This window comes from Myotis brandtii, unplaced genomic scaffold, assembly GCF_000412655.1.
Source record: "Myotis brandtii unplaced genomic scaffold, ASM41265v1 scaffold250, whole genome shotgun sequence".
Lineage (NCBI taxonomy): Eukaryota > Metazoa > Chordata > Mammalia > Chiroptera > Vespertilionidae > Myotis > Myotis brandtii.
The window spans coordinates 1,246,870-1,262,466 of NW_005359478.1; the positions used below are offsets into that span (position 1 = coordinate 1,246,870).

At 46.1% G+C, this 15,597-nt stretch overlaps 1 protein-coding gene across 16 annotated transcripts in view; it reads right to left on the reverse strand.

The window, feature by feature from the left end:
- TPM3 (tropomyosin 3) overlaps positions 1-15,597 on the reverse strand; it is a 30,197-nt gene that overhangs the window by 8,033 nt on the left and 6,567 nt on the right. For 2 of the 16 annotated variants that reach the window (XM_014540763.1, XM_005867456.2), the window contains exons 3-9: positions 8,026-8,159; positions 6,694-6,811; positions 6,508-6,578; positions 5,797-5,872; positions 4,445-4,507; positions 4,212-4,281; positions 3,180-3,258 (exon numbers count right to left, since the gene is read on the reverse strand). In XM_014540763.1, coding sequence (XP_014396249.1) covers positions 3,180-3,258; positions 4,212-4,281; positions 4,445-4,507; positions 5,797-5,872; positions 6,508-6,578; positions 6,694-6,811; positions 8,026-8,159 — 611 coding nt within the window. Of the gene's footprint in view, positions 1-2,227; positions 2,428-3,175; positions 3,259-4,211; positions 4,282-4,444; positions 4,508-5,190; positions 5,267-5,796; positions 5,873-6,507; positions 6,579-6,693; positions 6,812-8,025; positions 8,160-15,329; positions 15,567-15,597 lie in introns of those variants that run through there. The other 14 variants (XM_005867454.2, XM_014540765.1, XM_014540767.1 and 11 more) reach the window with 13 other exon arrangements.

Here is a 15,597-nt window from a genome sequence, read left to right on the forward strand (position 1 = left end):
TTTTTTAAAAAATATATTTTATTGATTTTTTACAGAGAAGAAGGGAGAGGGATAGAGTTAGAAACATCGATGAGAGAGAAACACCGATCAGCTGCCTTCTGCACACCTCCCACTGGGGATGTGCCCGCAACCAAGGTACAAGCCCTTGGCCGGAATCGAACCTGGGACCTTTCAGTCCGCAGGCTGACGCTCTATCCACTGAGCCAAACCGGTTAGAGCCCCACAATATATTCTTAACTCAGCTGCTAAATTAACTCTTCTTATTCGAAATTTCCAGTGTCATCCCCATTACCTAGAAAATAAAATTAACCCCCCGCCCAGCCTGGCTTCAACACACACCAGTCCCTACTGTCTATATCGACCTTTATAGATATTGTGTCCTTCCCATCTCTATCTATGCCTTTATTCTTTTTCTTCTTTTTGACTGAAATGTTCAATGTCCACTATACCTCAACTAAAGTCTGCTCGTCAAAAACCCAATCTTTGGAACCTAATAAAAATGAAGAGTCGAGTTTCAACATGTTTATTAAGTACCTATTACATGCCTCCTGTCATCTTTCCTAAACATCCCTCACAGGAATCATTACCTCCCCCTCTGAAGTCCCACAGCACTTTATTTGTGGCACTTATCACACATCATTTTTGGCTATATATTATATATATATATATCCTCTTTCCGACTAGATTCTGAGCAATCTGGGAGTAAGGATGGTGTCTCCATCTTTGATGATTGCTGTCCCCACCTTAATACCCTGTGCATAGAAAATACCAGTGTCAGCTGAATAAATGAATCCGTACCTTAATTACAAGGGCTATGTGGCAGGAAGAAAATAGTACAGACAGGAAAAAACCTGAATTCAAGTATTAGGTCAAGGAAAACCTCTCTACCTGCCTCTATCTGTTGAAAAGAAAAGCGGCCCTGGACAGTTTTGCTCAGAGTTAGGTCGTAGGCCTGCGCACCACAGGGTCTTGGGTTCGATTCCCAGTCAAGGGCACATGCCTGGGTTGCAGGTTCAATCCCCAGCCCTGGTTGGGGCACCCGCGGGAGACAACCAATTGATGTGTCTCTCTCACATTGATGTTTTTCTCTTTCTTTCTATCTCTCTCCTCCTCCCTCTTTTCTACTCTCTTTAAAAAAACAAAAGCAATAGAAAAAATATCCTCGTGTGAGGATTGATAAAAAAGAAAAGAAAGGCAAATTTTGCCCTGGCTGGCCTGGCTCAGTTGGTTGGAGCGTCATCCCGTCCACCGAAAGGTGGCGGGTTTGATTCAGTCAGGGCACATACCCAGGTTTTGGGTTCAATCCCAGTAGGCACATGCAGGGGAGGCAACCAATTGGTTTCCCTCTCACATGATGCATCTAAAATAAATTTTAAAATTTTTTTAAAAGAAAAGAAAAATTAAAATATATACTTTGCTGGCAAACTAAAGTACTAAGTGAACAAAACTTAGGTGCTTAAATAAGTACAACCGAACACCACACCATCCAGATCGAACCACCTCTGGTGTGTAAATTGAAATTTCCAAAATACTGGTATTTAATTCCATAATATAAACCAGGAACAATTTTACTAACAGAAATTTATCCTATGAATGCACGTAAGAAATCATTACCACCCTGTGCACATTATTTGAAATAGGCATGCTTGTGTTAGTTTTTCTGATAATCACTTATCCACTTGTCTCATAGTAGGAGGCAAATGGTAATAAGCCTCAAATATGCAAGAAAGATTTCAGGAAGAAAACATGAAACTCTTGAAAATTCTATCCACCATGTATTTTTCTGGGACTTGGGATGACCAGTTTTAATGGTAACATATTTGGGTCCACCGAGTGTTTTGAGGATGCACCATTTGAATCACTGGTAAAAGGGTAGAAAATGTGTATTGGGAGGCACTTCAATGGACTCTCGACCTTAATCAAAGGAGAACCTGAAGAGAGGATGGAACATTCCAGGCGGGATGACTTAAGAACTGGAAGTAAAGGACTTGGATGATCTCATTCAGCTTAAACAGTAAGACTAGGGCTCCACTACTAGACCACCATTCTGATAGACTCAGATCAGGAGAGTTTAAATGTCAAGAAAAAATAGACACACACAAAAGTGGCTTTGATTATAGAAGTCAGAGGAGGGAGAGCCTACGATAGCTGTTCCCCACACCACACCCCCAAGGCTCTTTCTCAGGGACAGCAGCAGCTTTGTCAATGACACAAATGCAGGGTGGCATGAGGCTCCAGCAGCTGAACATTTTAATTTGGGGTGGGGGTGGAAGAGAATACATAAGTTGCTTTGTGGCCCCCCGCCCATCCTAATGCCTTGGGGACCAGCCAGGCTGACCCAAATGGAATCCAGAGTGAGAGTGGGGCGTTGGGTTCCCCGAGGAAAGGGGGCAGATCCAGAACAGAGCAGAAACGGTGGCAATTTATCTGTATGAAAAAGTAAGGAGACGCTAGGTGAGAAGGACTAGCATCAATCTACACAATAACGTGGGAGACGGGAGCAGAGAAAAAGGAACAGGTGGCAGTAGGAATGATAAAAGAGAGCCAGACACTATAGCCTGAGCCATTCGGCTTCTTTTCAGGGTTAGTGGGAAAGATACCAAGAGGCAGATTAGCATCAGGACCAGGGATCCACAGCAAACAGGTGAAGTCCCCAACAACTCTTTTTGGTGCTTTTTACTACCAGGCTTGCTCTGGGACTAAAATTTGGGAATCAAATTCAATTTGTAGGTAAAGTTGATTATTTCCAATTATGGGTGTTTCCCCAGAATTTTATCAGGGCCCAAACCAAATACACCCAGGAGGTCTGAGTTTTGTTATGTAGTATTAGAACCCCAGTCACTGGTTCTCTGGGCCCTATTTCCTTAGTCATATGATGACATGTTTCTACCTTCAGCAGTATCCCTGCTGAGAAAACTAAATTTGAGGAACAAATAGAAAAATCATACTGTTACAAAGAAGGGATTGTGAATAAAAATTACATGTAGATCAGGGTTCTACCACTGATCCAAGATTAAATGCCTCCCCAGCTTTTGCCAACAAGTAACCAGCACCAATGTTTTAGAGATAAGGGTGGAGATTCTAGTGTCCAGAGGATAAAGCCAAAGCATACTATGCAGTCTATACCCCCGCTCACCCACAAGCCAAGGTCCCAGCCCCATCTGCTGTCAGATAGTTACATAGAGGTCATGTCATTGAGGGCGTGGTCCAGCTCCTCGCTAATGGCCTTGTACTTCAGTTTCTGGGCATAGAGCTCATCTGGACAGGCACAGGAACCACAGGGAGGAACGAGGGGGACAGAGTGAAAGGTATCAAAAGCAGATGAAGAGAAGGAATCATTAGAAATTAGGGAAAGTGTCACTGTGGGTCTAATACCACAGTTAAGAGCACCATGACTGGCCATTTTCAGATCCACTGTCGCCCAGGACAAACTGGACTTCTTGACACCTCTAACTGACTGCGGGGTAAGAAGGTGGGCACAGTCATGACTAGAAATTCCTATTACCAAAGGCACTCAAGAGGTTTAACTGCCACCCAGTTAAACCAATTTCTAGCCATGATAGTGCTTAATTTAACAAAAATAAAAAATAGAGAAAGTACATTAATATCATTAATATCAGATACTTTTCTAGCTGCCAAGGATAACCAGTATTCTTGGCCCCTTTGCTCTACAGGTTGCCTGCTCAAACTCTCCAAAGAATACCCTGCTACCCAGAGTATACCAAAGGAGCATATTTCAGAGTTCTCAGAGTACATTTATCCTTGTTAGGGTGGACACGATGCCAAATTGTGGGGACAGAAGTATTCAGAAAGCCCATGGTACTGGTCAGCTGAGACAGCTGCATCTCTTGCAAAGGTCCCCCACAACTTGAGTGGTGAACAGGATTGCCAGAAGTAGCCATGGAGTGACACATGTTCTCATTGCCTTCTCAAAGAATGGCTACCATTTTGACCCAGAAACTAAAACTAAAGATTTAAGACTACTAAATTGGTGATAAATGCAGCCATTATCAGTCTCCAAGGGAAGGGTGTAAATTCCAGAATATTAGGTAAAGTCTTACTAAAGGAAAACATTAAATGTAGACAATTCTATTTTAGGGTTTGACCCACTTCAGCTAGTTGTGGCAGGGCACGGGGAAAGGGGATAATGGTCAATGGGCAAGGTCTTCCTCTATATTCCAGTATTTTAATTCCTCTCCTAGGCTCCATACCTTCCAAATCATCAATTGTCTTTTCCAGCTTGGCTACCGATCTCTCAGCAAACTCAGCACGGGTCTCTGCCTAAGGGAAATACAAAACCATTGGAATCAGAGATGAACAAGACAAATAAGAGAAGAATCTATTATCTTCACCTTCTACTTCTATACCTTTCAGAACCAAAACCAGCCAGTCTACATTATGCCTTATATACCCTTAAACGTTTGGGCCCTTCCCCTCAGCTCACCTCCTTGAGTTTATCAGTAAGAATCTTTATCTCTTCCTCATATTTGTCTTCTTTTTGAGAGTACTATAAGAGAAATAAAATAAAATTTTCAGAGTAGAAAACTATTCACACAGACAATATACCACCACCCCCAGCCCCACATTTACTCTTACATTGAATATCTTCTTGGATATACTGTGCTGAATGGTTGGTTTATAACAAAGAGCAAGGCCCATTTCTGGACAATAAGGCCTTAAAATCCACAAATCAATGTCCTAAGAGTCATGATACCCTTATTTTTTAAAGGGACCTAACTTTTGATCTCATTCAGATCAACCCAGGGGTTACTTTTCCTTCCTCCTACTTATTAAGTATAGTGACACCCAAGGCCAGATGGCTAAAACAGTGCCACATGATGATAAAGACAAGTCTTCTGTTTCGATTGCTTAGTAGGTCTCAATCTGATACCATCTGTTGCTCCCATCTTTCTGCTAGAAAACCTATTAGGACCCATGGTCGTTGTCATTCAGCACATCCCTATCAACCTGAGAACATGACCCCAGGCACCTGAGACCATGAAGTTATTTTAACTAAAGCTGTCAAAGTGCACAAGAATTAGCATTAAACCTAGAGTCCAGACAGAGGGTGGGTAAGAGGAGGATACTTCTCACTGGATTATATAAGGAATGAGTTTCTCCAGTCTCTCATTAAGGGAAGGGCTGGGCCCAGGCCCCCAAAGCCTGTCACTTTCACAAACCAGCCCCTACCTTCTCCGCCTGAGCCTCAAGAGACTTGAGGTTGTTGGTGACATTCTTCAGCTCCTCCTCCAGCTCAGAACACTTACTGTGAATATTTTACATACCGCAGAAGAAAGAGGAAGAAAAGAATAAAAAAAGGGAGAGAGACACACAGACATGAATTGAACCTATATGTAGAGATTTGGAAGGCATAACAGGGAAAAGAGAAGGTCCCAGGTAATGTGAGCAAGCAACGACCCTCCTCCCTCTACCAGAGACCATGCCAGGAGCTAGACTCCCATGGGCGAGGACTCAGAATGTTTAGATACCAATAAAGAAAACACTTGAGAGAATTCACTACTGGGGACAATTCATAACTGCTACCTGGGGTGAGGTGGGAACAGATGTCCAACCCAGTAGTCCCCCACATCACCCAAGGGAAGGAGAGACCCTGTGGAGGCAGTGAAGCAACTGGGAAAGAAAAGATGAAAGATGCCAAGAAGTGGAAAAGAATGGAGCATTCCATGAAGAGATGAGAAAGCACTCAACAAACCAACCAGTGGAGGGGAGGCAGCTGCAAAACAAAAACAAAACCACACCATACACAGAACCTCTCGTGGGTTTAATGGTTAGTACCTTTTCTTCAGCAGCACTCAGACACTTCAGGTTCTGGTCCATCAGTCTGATCTGCTCATCCATCTCTCGGCAACGGCTGTTAGTGATAGTCACGGGGATCGCACAAGCCAGGTTGTGGGGAGGGAGAAAGGTCAAGAGGGAACACAGCAAGAAAACAAGCAGCAAAATGGGGGGAAAAAAACTTTTCAAAAAATGGGAAGAAAACACCACCATGGTCATGATATGTCATGTATGGGGAGAGGGGAATGCAAGGGAAGCACAAATATATATATGCACCAGCACTAACTTTGTTATGCAAGGCCCAGAAGGTGCCAACAGGAAAGCTGTTCATGCCTGCCCTTGCCCTAAAGTTCCCCAGCCAATTGGGGAAGTGGTAAAAACAGAGGGAGACCTTAAGGCAGGACAGCCACGTCAATGCCTCAGGGAGAAACAGACCAGGTGAAAGAACCCAGTAGGGCCTTCCAGTTAACGGCTCACCATATGTTAGTCTTTCTTTTCCCTCAATAAGAAAGCCTCAATCTGTCACCTGTCACTAGTAAGAAAGAGAGTAAGAAAGCCCAAGGCCATTCATAGGGCCTGAAAAAGCACTATCGATAATGCCTGCCCGGGCCCTGTTTAACAAGGTTAAGGAATGCTAGCTTATTCACACTGCCCAAGCCAAAGGGGAAGGGATAGAACGGAGGGCAAAGATTTGGGGAGGAAGACACTCACGACTCTGCCAGCTCAGCTCGTTCCTCTGTGCGTTCCAAGTCTCCCTCAATAATCACCAACTTACGAGCCACCTACAGGAGAAGACCAAGGCACAGCTCAGCAAAGCAAAGGGGGAGCTATTTCCCTCCCCTGGTTCTTTTGAGAACCCCAATGTCACCGACAGAGGGACAACTAACAGTGCCTTACCTCTTCATACTTTCTATCTGCCTCTTCTGCAATGTGCTTAGCTTCTTTGAGTTGGATTTCCTGGAGTTCCATCTTCTCTTCATCTTTTAAAGCTCGGTTTTCAATAACCTTCATACCTCTGTTAGAAACAATAAGGACAAATGTGGCATTGACACTCTCAGGAATTTGTCATCAGCTACACCCCAAGGATCCAGAATTGCAGGTATAAAAGGTCATTCCTCTCTGCTTGCCACTCAAAGAGAATTCCCATGGCCCCCCGCCCCACCTTAGTTCATTTTGTTTCAAACCTTTATAAAAACAATACACACTTACTAAGAAATTAAGTATTTAAGTGTATAGTCTACGGGCATAAAGCGAAAAGTCTCTCCCCTTCTAATCCTGCTCATCAGAGGTAGTCACTTACTTCACAATCCTTCCAGAAATGTATTCCACAGATAAAAATGCAGAAAGTCTCACCCCTACTTTCCCATACCTAAGGGAATCATATACTACACTGCTCTGCAACTTGTCTTCCTCACTTTCTATAATTTGGACACTATACTGTAGTAGTATAGACACAGCTGGCTGTCTTACTCGTTTTCACAGCCACACTGTGTTACTGGACTCCCAGTAGGGCATTTTTAGTTCTGAAAGCCTCAGTTTGATCCCATGCAAGTCATCACATAGTTCACATATGGCAAGGAGCCAACTGGCTGTTTTCAACAAAGATGAGTTGTGATTCGGTTTAAGGACTACGGTTCTCAACTCATGAAAATTATCAGAGGAACTTTAAAAACATCAATGCCTAGGCCACTCTCGCAATGGATTCTAATTGAACTGGGGTAGGACCCTGGCATTCTGATATTTTAAAACTCCCTGATGATCCCCACCCCTCACTCCCATGATTCTAACAGTACAGCCAGGGTCGAGAGAGTTTAAGACAGATTGCTGGGCTCTACTTCCAGAGTTTCTGATTCATAGATCAGGGGTAGGTACGGTACCAGCTGAGAATTTGAATTTCTGCCAATTTCCCAGATGTTGCTGGTCTGGAGTCTCACTTTGAGAACCAATGCTTTAGAAGAAGTAATCAAGTAAGTTTATGATCCAGTACATGGAAGTCATCCTGGTGACCCCATTTAAGGATCAATTTATAAAGAAACCAATTACAAAAGAGTTACAGGTACAGGGTTCAGGTAACCCTAACTGTCTTCAAGTGGGGAGACTATGCAGAAGAGGAATGAGGATCCTGTAAGACAGCTAACTATTTTTAAAAACAAGTCTATAAGGAACTCTTGATCAGAGCCATTATGAATTTCTTTGGAAATGCACGCTTCAAGAGGCCCCTCTACACACCTCTCGCTCTCATCGGCAGCTTTCTCAGCTTCCTCCAGCTTCTGCAGGGCAGTGGCCAGGCGCTCCTGAGCACGGTCCAGCTCCTCTTCAACCAGCTGGATCCTACGGTTCAAGGAGGCCACCTCAGCCTCAGCCTGCGTTTCAGGAAAATAATGGAAAAAGGAAGCAGAGGCATGGTGAAAAGGAATAGAACTATGACAGAAAGACTGTGGTTGACTACCATGAAAGAAGCGAAGAGTCTAGCAGGGTAGAACCTGTCTTAGCTCAGATCAAGCAAACATATTACATATTTCCTGCCTTCTTCTGTCAACAAACTACTGTATGTTCCACAGGAAGAGTGTTTTAAAACTCAGTTCCTTGTGCAGCCCAGTGTCAGCACCACCCCCTTCTGGACTCAGTTCAAACTCCTGACTGTCAGCAAACATAGCCGGTGAAGGGTTCCTTGTGTCTGAGCTCTGGCTTAGAGGTATTCTTACTCTTATAAGTGTCTCACACAGGAAATCTTGAATTATTGATTAAAAATTTTTTTCAATCCTCATTGGAGAATGTTTTTACTGATTTCTTTCTTTCTTTTTGGAGAAACATTGATATGAGAGATAAACATTGATCAGTTGCGTCCTACACACGCCCTGACTGAGGGATTAAACCCACAACCCTTTGGTGTACAGGATGACACTTTCATCAACTGAGCCACCTGGCCAGGGGAGATTACCAATTAATTTGCTACTTAACTCAGGTTGTTCATCCTCTGATCACCCTACACTGACACAGCAGAAGGATGACTAAGAGAATTGTGTTGCCAGAAGAACCTTCCCAATCAGAAAGTGAAAGCATGGTCCACTGGGAGGCCTACTCCCCACCTTTTTTTTAAAAATATATATATTTTATTGATTTTTTACAGAGAGGAAGGGAGAGAGATAGAGAGTTAGAAACATCAATGAGAGAGAAACATCGATCAGCCGCCTCCTGCACATCTCCCACTGGGGATGTGCCCGCAACCCAGGTACATGCCCTTGACCGGAATCGAACCTGGGACCCTCCAGTCCGCAGGCCGACGCTCTATCCACTGAGCCAAACCGGTTTCGGCAACTCCCCACCTTTTTAAAGTTGACAAGAAGCTTCTGGCTAAAATTATCTGCTTTGATGACATTAGAAAAAGAACTGGGGGCAGAAGAGAATGAGTTCTTATGCCCATCCCCACTCCTCCAAATCTCTGAATTGTGACTCCTGCCTATTCCCCTTAGCCCCATGGCCTCATCCTTCAAGTACAACTTAGGACAGTGATGGCGAACCTATGACACGCGTGTCAGAGGTGACACGCGAACTCATTTTTTTTGGTTGATTTTTCTTTGTTAAATGGCATTTAAATATATAAAATAAATATGAAAAATATACATCTTTGTTTTACTATGGTTGCAAATATCAAAAAATTTCTATATGTGACACGGCACCAGAGTTAAGTTAGGGTTTTTCAAAATGCTGACACGCCGAGCTCAAAAGGTTCGCCATCACTGACTTAGGACAATCCTCTCCCTAACCTCGCCCCGTAATCAAGCACAAGCTAGAGTCCAAGACATCCCAGGCCTCTTCCTTGGGAATGGAATGAGAAACAAGGAGAAGAGGCAGCTGCATATGGATGAATTTTACTGGTAGAAAAGCCTCCTTCCTAAGACTGCTTTTCCCTTCCCCACACCTTTACTGGTAGCAAGTATGCTGACTGCCACAACCATAGAAGAATTCAATCTGCCCTGCATGCTACCCCATTCAGATGCTTATCCAATGCTTGGTAAACATGATCTCCCTGCTACAGCCCAGATTGCACCTGAATTCTATTACCCTGATTTCCTCCTGACAGACAGGGGTGGGGGCAGCTATAGAAATAATCTGCGCCACTAGCCTTTAGTGCAGCGGTTCTCAACCTGTGGGTCGAGACCCCTTTGGCGGTCGAACGATCCCTGTCTTTCACAGGGGTTGCCTAAGACCATCCTGCATATCAGATATTTACATTACGATTTATAACAGTAGCAACATTACAGTCATGAAGTAGCAACGAAAATAATTTTATGGTTGGGTCACAACATGAGGAACTGTATTTAAAGGGCCAGAAGGTTGAGAACCACTGCTTTATGGGGAGGGATATAGCCCAAGAGATTTCTGTTAAGCATCAGATTAGCCTGCCCCGTATGGCTCAGTTGGTTGAGCATCCTCCCAAGCACCAGGAGGTTGTGGTTTGATTCCCAGCCAGGGCATATGCCCTGGTTGCAGGCTCGATCCCCAGTAGGGGGCGTGCAGAAGGCAGACCATCAATGTTTCTCTGATACTGATGTTTCTCTCTCTCGCCAGTCCTCTCTCTGAAATCAATAAAAAAAAATGTTTTGTAAATTGGATTATTTGAGCCCTGGCCAGGTAGTTCAGCTGGTTGCAGGATCATCCTGATACACCAAGGTTGCGGGTTTGATTCCCAGTCAGGCCACATACAAGAAACAACCAATGAATGCATAAACAAATGTTACAACAACTTGATGTCTCTCTCTCTCTCATCAATAAATAAAATTTTAAAATCAGGTTACTTGACACAAAAATTTCCCAATACAAACATGGGAAGTTCAAGGGACCAGACTGGGTGGGAGGGGGATGTGTATAAATAACTACCACCCTAGAGGAAAAGAAAACGGAGAAGTCTACAGAAGCTGAATTTACAAGAAACCATTTGTGCCTCTAACTACACCATTCAAAACACCACAAAGCCAAGTATTCTCTGGTTTTGTCCCTTCTAGGAAAACAGATGTCTCCTAGAACATCACACATTTCACCCCACAAATTCAAAAAGTCAAGATTACAAGAACAATTCAGGCTATCAGGCAAGAGCTATGAAACACTGCCAGTATAATTTATCACACACACATATGCCTAGAACTAAAAAAAAAAGCATGGAACCAGATTTGGAGGAAGCTCTTTAATCTCAGTCCCCTTCAAGCTCACCAGTAGTCACCCAAAAGGAGTAGAAGATAACAGACTATGGGGGTGGGGTGCAAAGTTTCCATGACAACAAGCTGGCTAGGGCAGTTTCTCCCACACATCAGCATTTACAACATAATTTTTCGCGAGGCTGAAAAGGGATAAAACACATCTTGGTGCCTCACCAGGACATGTGCACATTAAACAAGCCTGTAGCAAAAGCAGAACCCAAGATGGGAGTCCCAGCAAAAGCGTTCAGACACACCCCAACCCATGGGGGGGGGGGGGGGGGGGGGGGGGCGTCTGGGAAGCCACGGAGCCCGGGACCATGTTCTCGCGAGCAGAGCACCGTGGAGCTGCTGCAGAGCTCCAGGCTGAGCGTGAGTCAGAGCAGCAGCGCCCGGCAAATGACATGGCTCACTCCGACTAAGGACTGAGTGACTTCACACAAATGGGAAAAATAAACCCCCAGGAAATATTATGAGAACGGATCTGTAAACACTGAAAAAGAACGTAATCAGGAACAAGTCATAGCTTAGACTAATGAGGAATAAATTATGCTGGAATGCACTCATGCTCCTCAGCATGACTGGGGTGGGGGCGGGGCGGGGGGGGGGGGGCAGTGGCTATTCTCCTGTGTGTTTTTTTCCTCCCCCCTCCCCCAGAGGGTCAGTTCTCTTTAAAATGAAGCAAAAGCTTTGCTGAATCAAGATCTCTTACAATGTTTAAAGGGAAAAGGAAGCACGCCTGATTTCCCTTCAAATCAGAACCTATGCAAAATGCCTGTCCATCAGTCCTGCCAAAAGATTGAATGGCACTGACTTCTGCAAACCAGGGAAACATTGTTTTAGGCTATTCTAATCATCCTAGGTGTAACATGCCCAGATGTGGTTTGATCTTTCAGCCTACCCACATCTGCCCAGCTTGGAGGATATACCCTGAGACCCTTCCTTCAGGTAATAGAATTCTCACCTATCCAGGAAGCAATGATCCCAAGGGAAAAGGAAGAGAAAACAACAGCTATTCGGACACATGAGAATATGGCTGACAATAGCTTCAACTGTGAATTAAGTTTGGTTAGAATGCTACCATCCTCCATGCTAGAGGTTCCCCAAGCACACCACACCCCTCCAGGCAAGAAACGGACAGGGCACTGGTGCTGGGAGGTAGATCAGGGCCCAGGACAGAAGTGTGATTAGTCTAATTCTGGCACCCTGCCACTCTGGGGTTTCTCTTGTTAGACAAAAGCTACAGATGAAATTCAAAGGAAATGAGTAATGGAAGTTAGCCTGGAGTCCTTAGAGTAAAGGGCTGCTCTAGTTCACTGTGTTCACAAATGTATCTACCCTGGGAGATACTGTGTCCTTGGGGACTTTAATTTCACCAAGGGGAAGGCAAGCTGGAAGGGAGTCGAGCTATCAGCCCCAGAGCAAACAAAGGTGGAGTCTAAGCCAGGCACTCAGAGCAAAGTGCTATTTGCCTCTCCCCTATGAGTGTGTGCTCTAGTATGAAGGGAAAGTGAGGTGATCAGCAGGAAAGCAAATCTGAACCAAAGAAAGGCGATAACGCCTATTGCCTAGCCCTGCAGACCCATATGGAGAGCCACACAATGGTCAGACATTCTAACCCCTCCAGAGACTGGGAATTTGGGAATAAAATCAGAATCGAAACTTCTCTTCAAAGCCCACTGCCTCCCTCACAATATTCCTAAATTTTTTTTGGACCACAAAAAGAAGAGACAAATACCAGGGGAGTTAGGAGGTAAGGTGAACTATATGGGAGGGTAACCGATAGATGTTTCTCTATTTCCCTTCCTCTCTCCAAAATCATGAAAAACATATCCTCAGGCGAGGATTAAAAAATAAACTAAAAATAAATTAAAGTGGTTAAAAAGGTAAGTTTTATGTTATGTGTATCTTTACCACCACCACCATCACAGCAAAAACACAGATAAGGAAAAAGACTACATTTAAGTATTAAGTTCAGCAGGAAGTGAAAAGGAGACTCAAAATCGAAAGTGGACTTGACAAGGTGCTACATTGTAAAAGGTCAACCTCCAAGGCCAAAGCAGGAAGGAAGGATGGCCCACAACACCTCTCAGCTCTGGAGCCAGCCAGCTTCTCCGCCAGGGCTGGATGTTCACACAAAGCAACAAGAAAAACCATTAAGCGACAATCTCACTAACAGCATGCGATAGCATCAGGGAGTCCTGAGCTTCCTGTGCCAGAGGGAGGTGCCTGCAAAACCCGAATTCCAGAATGTCCTAGGTCCTAAGAGGATAAGAAGTAGCCCCAGCACCTCCACCCCCTTCCCACAGGCTCCTCAGGAGGGGTTCAAAGTTCACGAGAGCAGAAATCAAAAGGTTGACTCCCTCAAGCTGCGAAGGAGAAGACATTAGTTTCATCAATATTTAACTATCACCCCACTTCCCCATCTGAGGACTTCCTCCCTAGACCTCAGCTCAGTGAGCAGATGTGGCAGGCTCTGAGCGCGAGGGTAGCTGAAGAAACATCTGAAGCTCCTCACTCTGCTGCCTATCGCCCCAAAGTCACCAAGGGTGGAAAAAGGGGAACCAGGTTTTCCTACAAGGAAAATTACCAAACCCTGGGAGGCGTGGGGTCGGGGAGTGACATCAATCCACCCTAGACTATTCCTAGGATGCCTATACTTAAATGTTGAGCCCAAGACTGCAGCTCAACATGGGGCTAGTTCCTTCAGCCACCCTCTCTCTCTTCCCCTTTAAGGGGATCTGGTCTCCAGAACAAAGGAGATGAGAAACTGTTGTTAGACATAAAGAGTAGCCCAGCCAGTTCATCTCACTTGAATTGACAATTAGAAGTTAAGTTACTGGCATAATGAACAGAGGAAAAACCCACTGAGAAGGTGACTAAGACAAACTCCCAGCATGTCTATGCCCAGTTATATCAATAAATGGGTATTCTAACAATCTTTACGTATTAACCCGGAGGGCAGCAGCCCCACCCTCTACCCCCAAAGCATTCCCACTCCACAGAGCAGCCAAAAAGGAGAAGAAAAAATTACCAACGGAAAATATAACAGGGAATACCATATAAAACCCTAAGAGTTCTTTAATTGGGTTTTCAAATTTCAACATTCCTCGCCAGCCTCACCATCCTCCAAAGCCTCAACTCAGGGAATCAACTCCACCCACTAGACTAGACTGTACCCTATACCTGGGAAAGCTTATGGCTCATTGAAACTACACCACCACTTCTAAACAAAAAGCGGTTTCAAGAATCACCATTCATCCCATCAACGTGTTATGTTCCAATTTCCGCTGAACAAATATTTATTGAACTTAAAAAAGACACTGGTGGATAACTGGGAAAGTAACAGAGTAATATTCCTAGAGCCGCCTAGGAACGCACTACTCTATCTCCACCGATCACAGCGCCTGGTAAATCAGAGACCCTGACAGAAGTTGGCACGCTTCCCCACTCCCTGCCACATACACTCGATTACCACCTAAGCTTGGCAGAAGTCCCGGCTCGGCTTGCACTGATCAGACACTCCAGCAATAGAGGCCCGAATGGGGCATCAGTTCCTGCCTTCCCGGTCCCCATGGGTAGGGCCAGACGTGTTCCTTCGGCTCCTACATTTGCACTAAAACGCGGGGAGCGAAGTACCACCTCCTCCCCTCTCGCTTCATGTCGATGGAGAGAGGGGATTTAGCAGTTGCAAGGGCTCCTCCGAAGGGGAAAGGGCCCCGGGCCAGAGGATGGGAGGCGGTGCTGTGGCCTCAACCTCCTCCAGGGAGGGCACCCCGCTTCCTCTAGGCCGACTGCTGCCTCATTTCCTGAGCGGGAGGAGGGAGCGGAAAAGCTGCCAGCCGGCCAGGCCGGGGGCTTTCCGGGGGTTCCTACCCCCACCAAGCCCCACCCTTTCACCGTAGGTTAGGCCCTGCCCATCCCCGACCGGAGAAGCACCCCTCCGGCCGGAAACCTCAAACCAGAGCAAAGCGACGCCCCCTTCACGGGGAGTGGGGGAGGGAGGGAGAGGCCGCGGAGCCCCTCCCCGTGGCCGCGCCCGGCTCCGCGGGGCTGAATGAATGAGCTGCAGGACGAGGAGAACCACTCCCCAGGCCCCGCGAGGCTCCATTCCTTTGGAGGTCAAGCCTGCTGGCTCGGGCACCCAGTCCCCCCTCGCCCACCGGAGGTCCGGCTAAAGCCCAGCCCCACCCACCCGCCCTCCGGTCTCTGACTCCATCTCCCTCCGAGCCCACCAGCCCCCCGAGAGCCCTGCTCGACCGCCAAGAAAGGGCCCCTGTTCCGGGTCCCAGCTGTTCCATCGCCCGCCCCTCCCTCCCGCGCCGCGCCCTCCCGTACCTGCTCCCGAGCCCGCCTCTCCCCCTCCACCTCCCGCTGGAGGCGCTCGGCCCGCTCCTCGGCGTCGTCGGCCTGCTGCTGCAGGACCTGGATCTTGCGCTTCACCGCCTCGATGGTGGTGATCCCGGCCATGGTGCCCACCCAGCGCCTGCTCGCGTTCGCCTTCCTGCCTCCTCCGCTCCGCGCTGCAACCGCTTCTCAGCCTACTTCCGCCTGCTCCGCCCTGAAATACCGGAACTCGCCCACCCGCCCGGATGTGACGCCACAG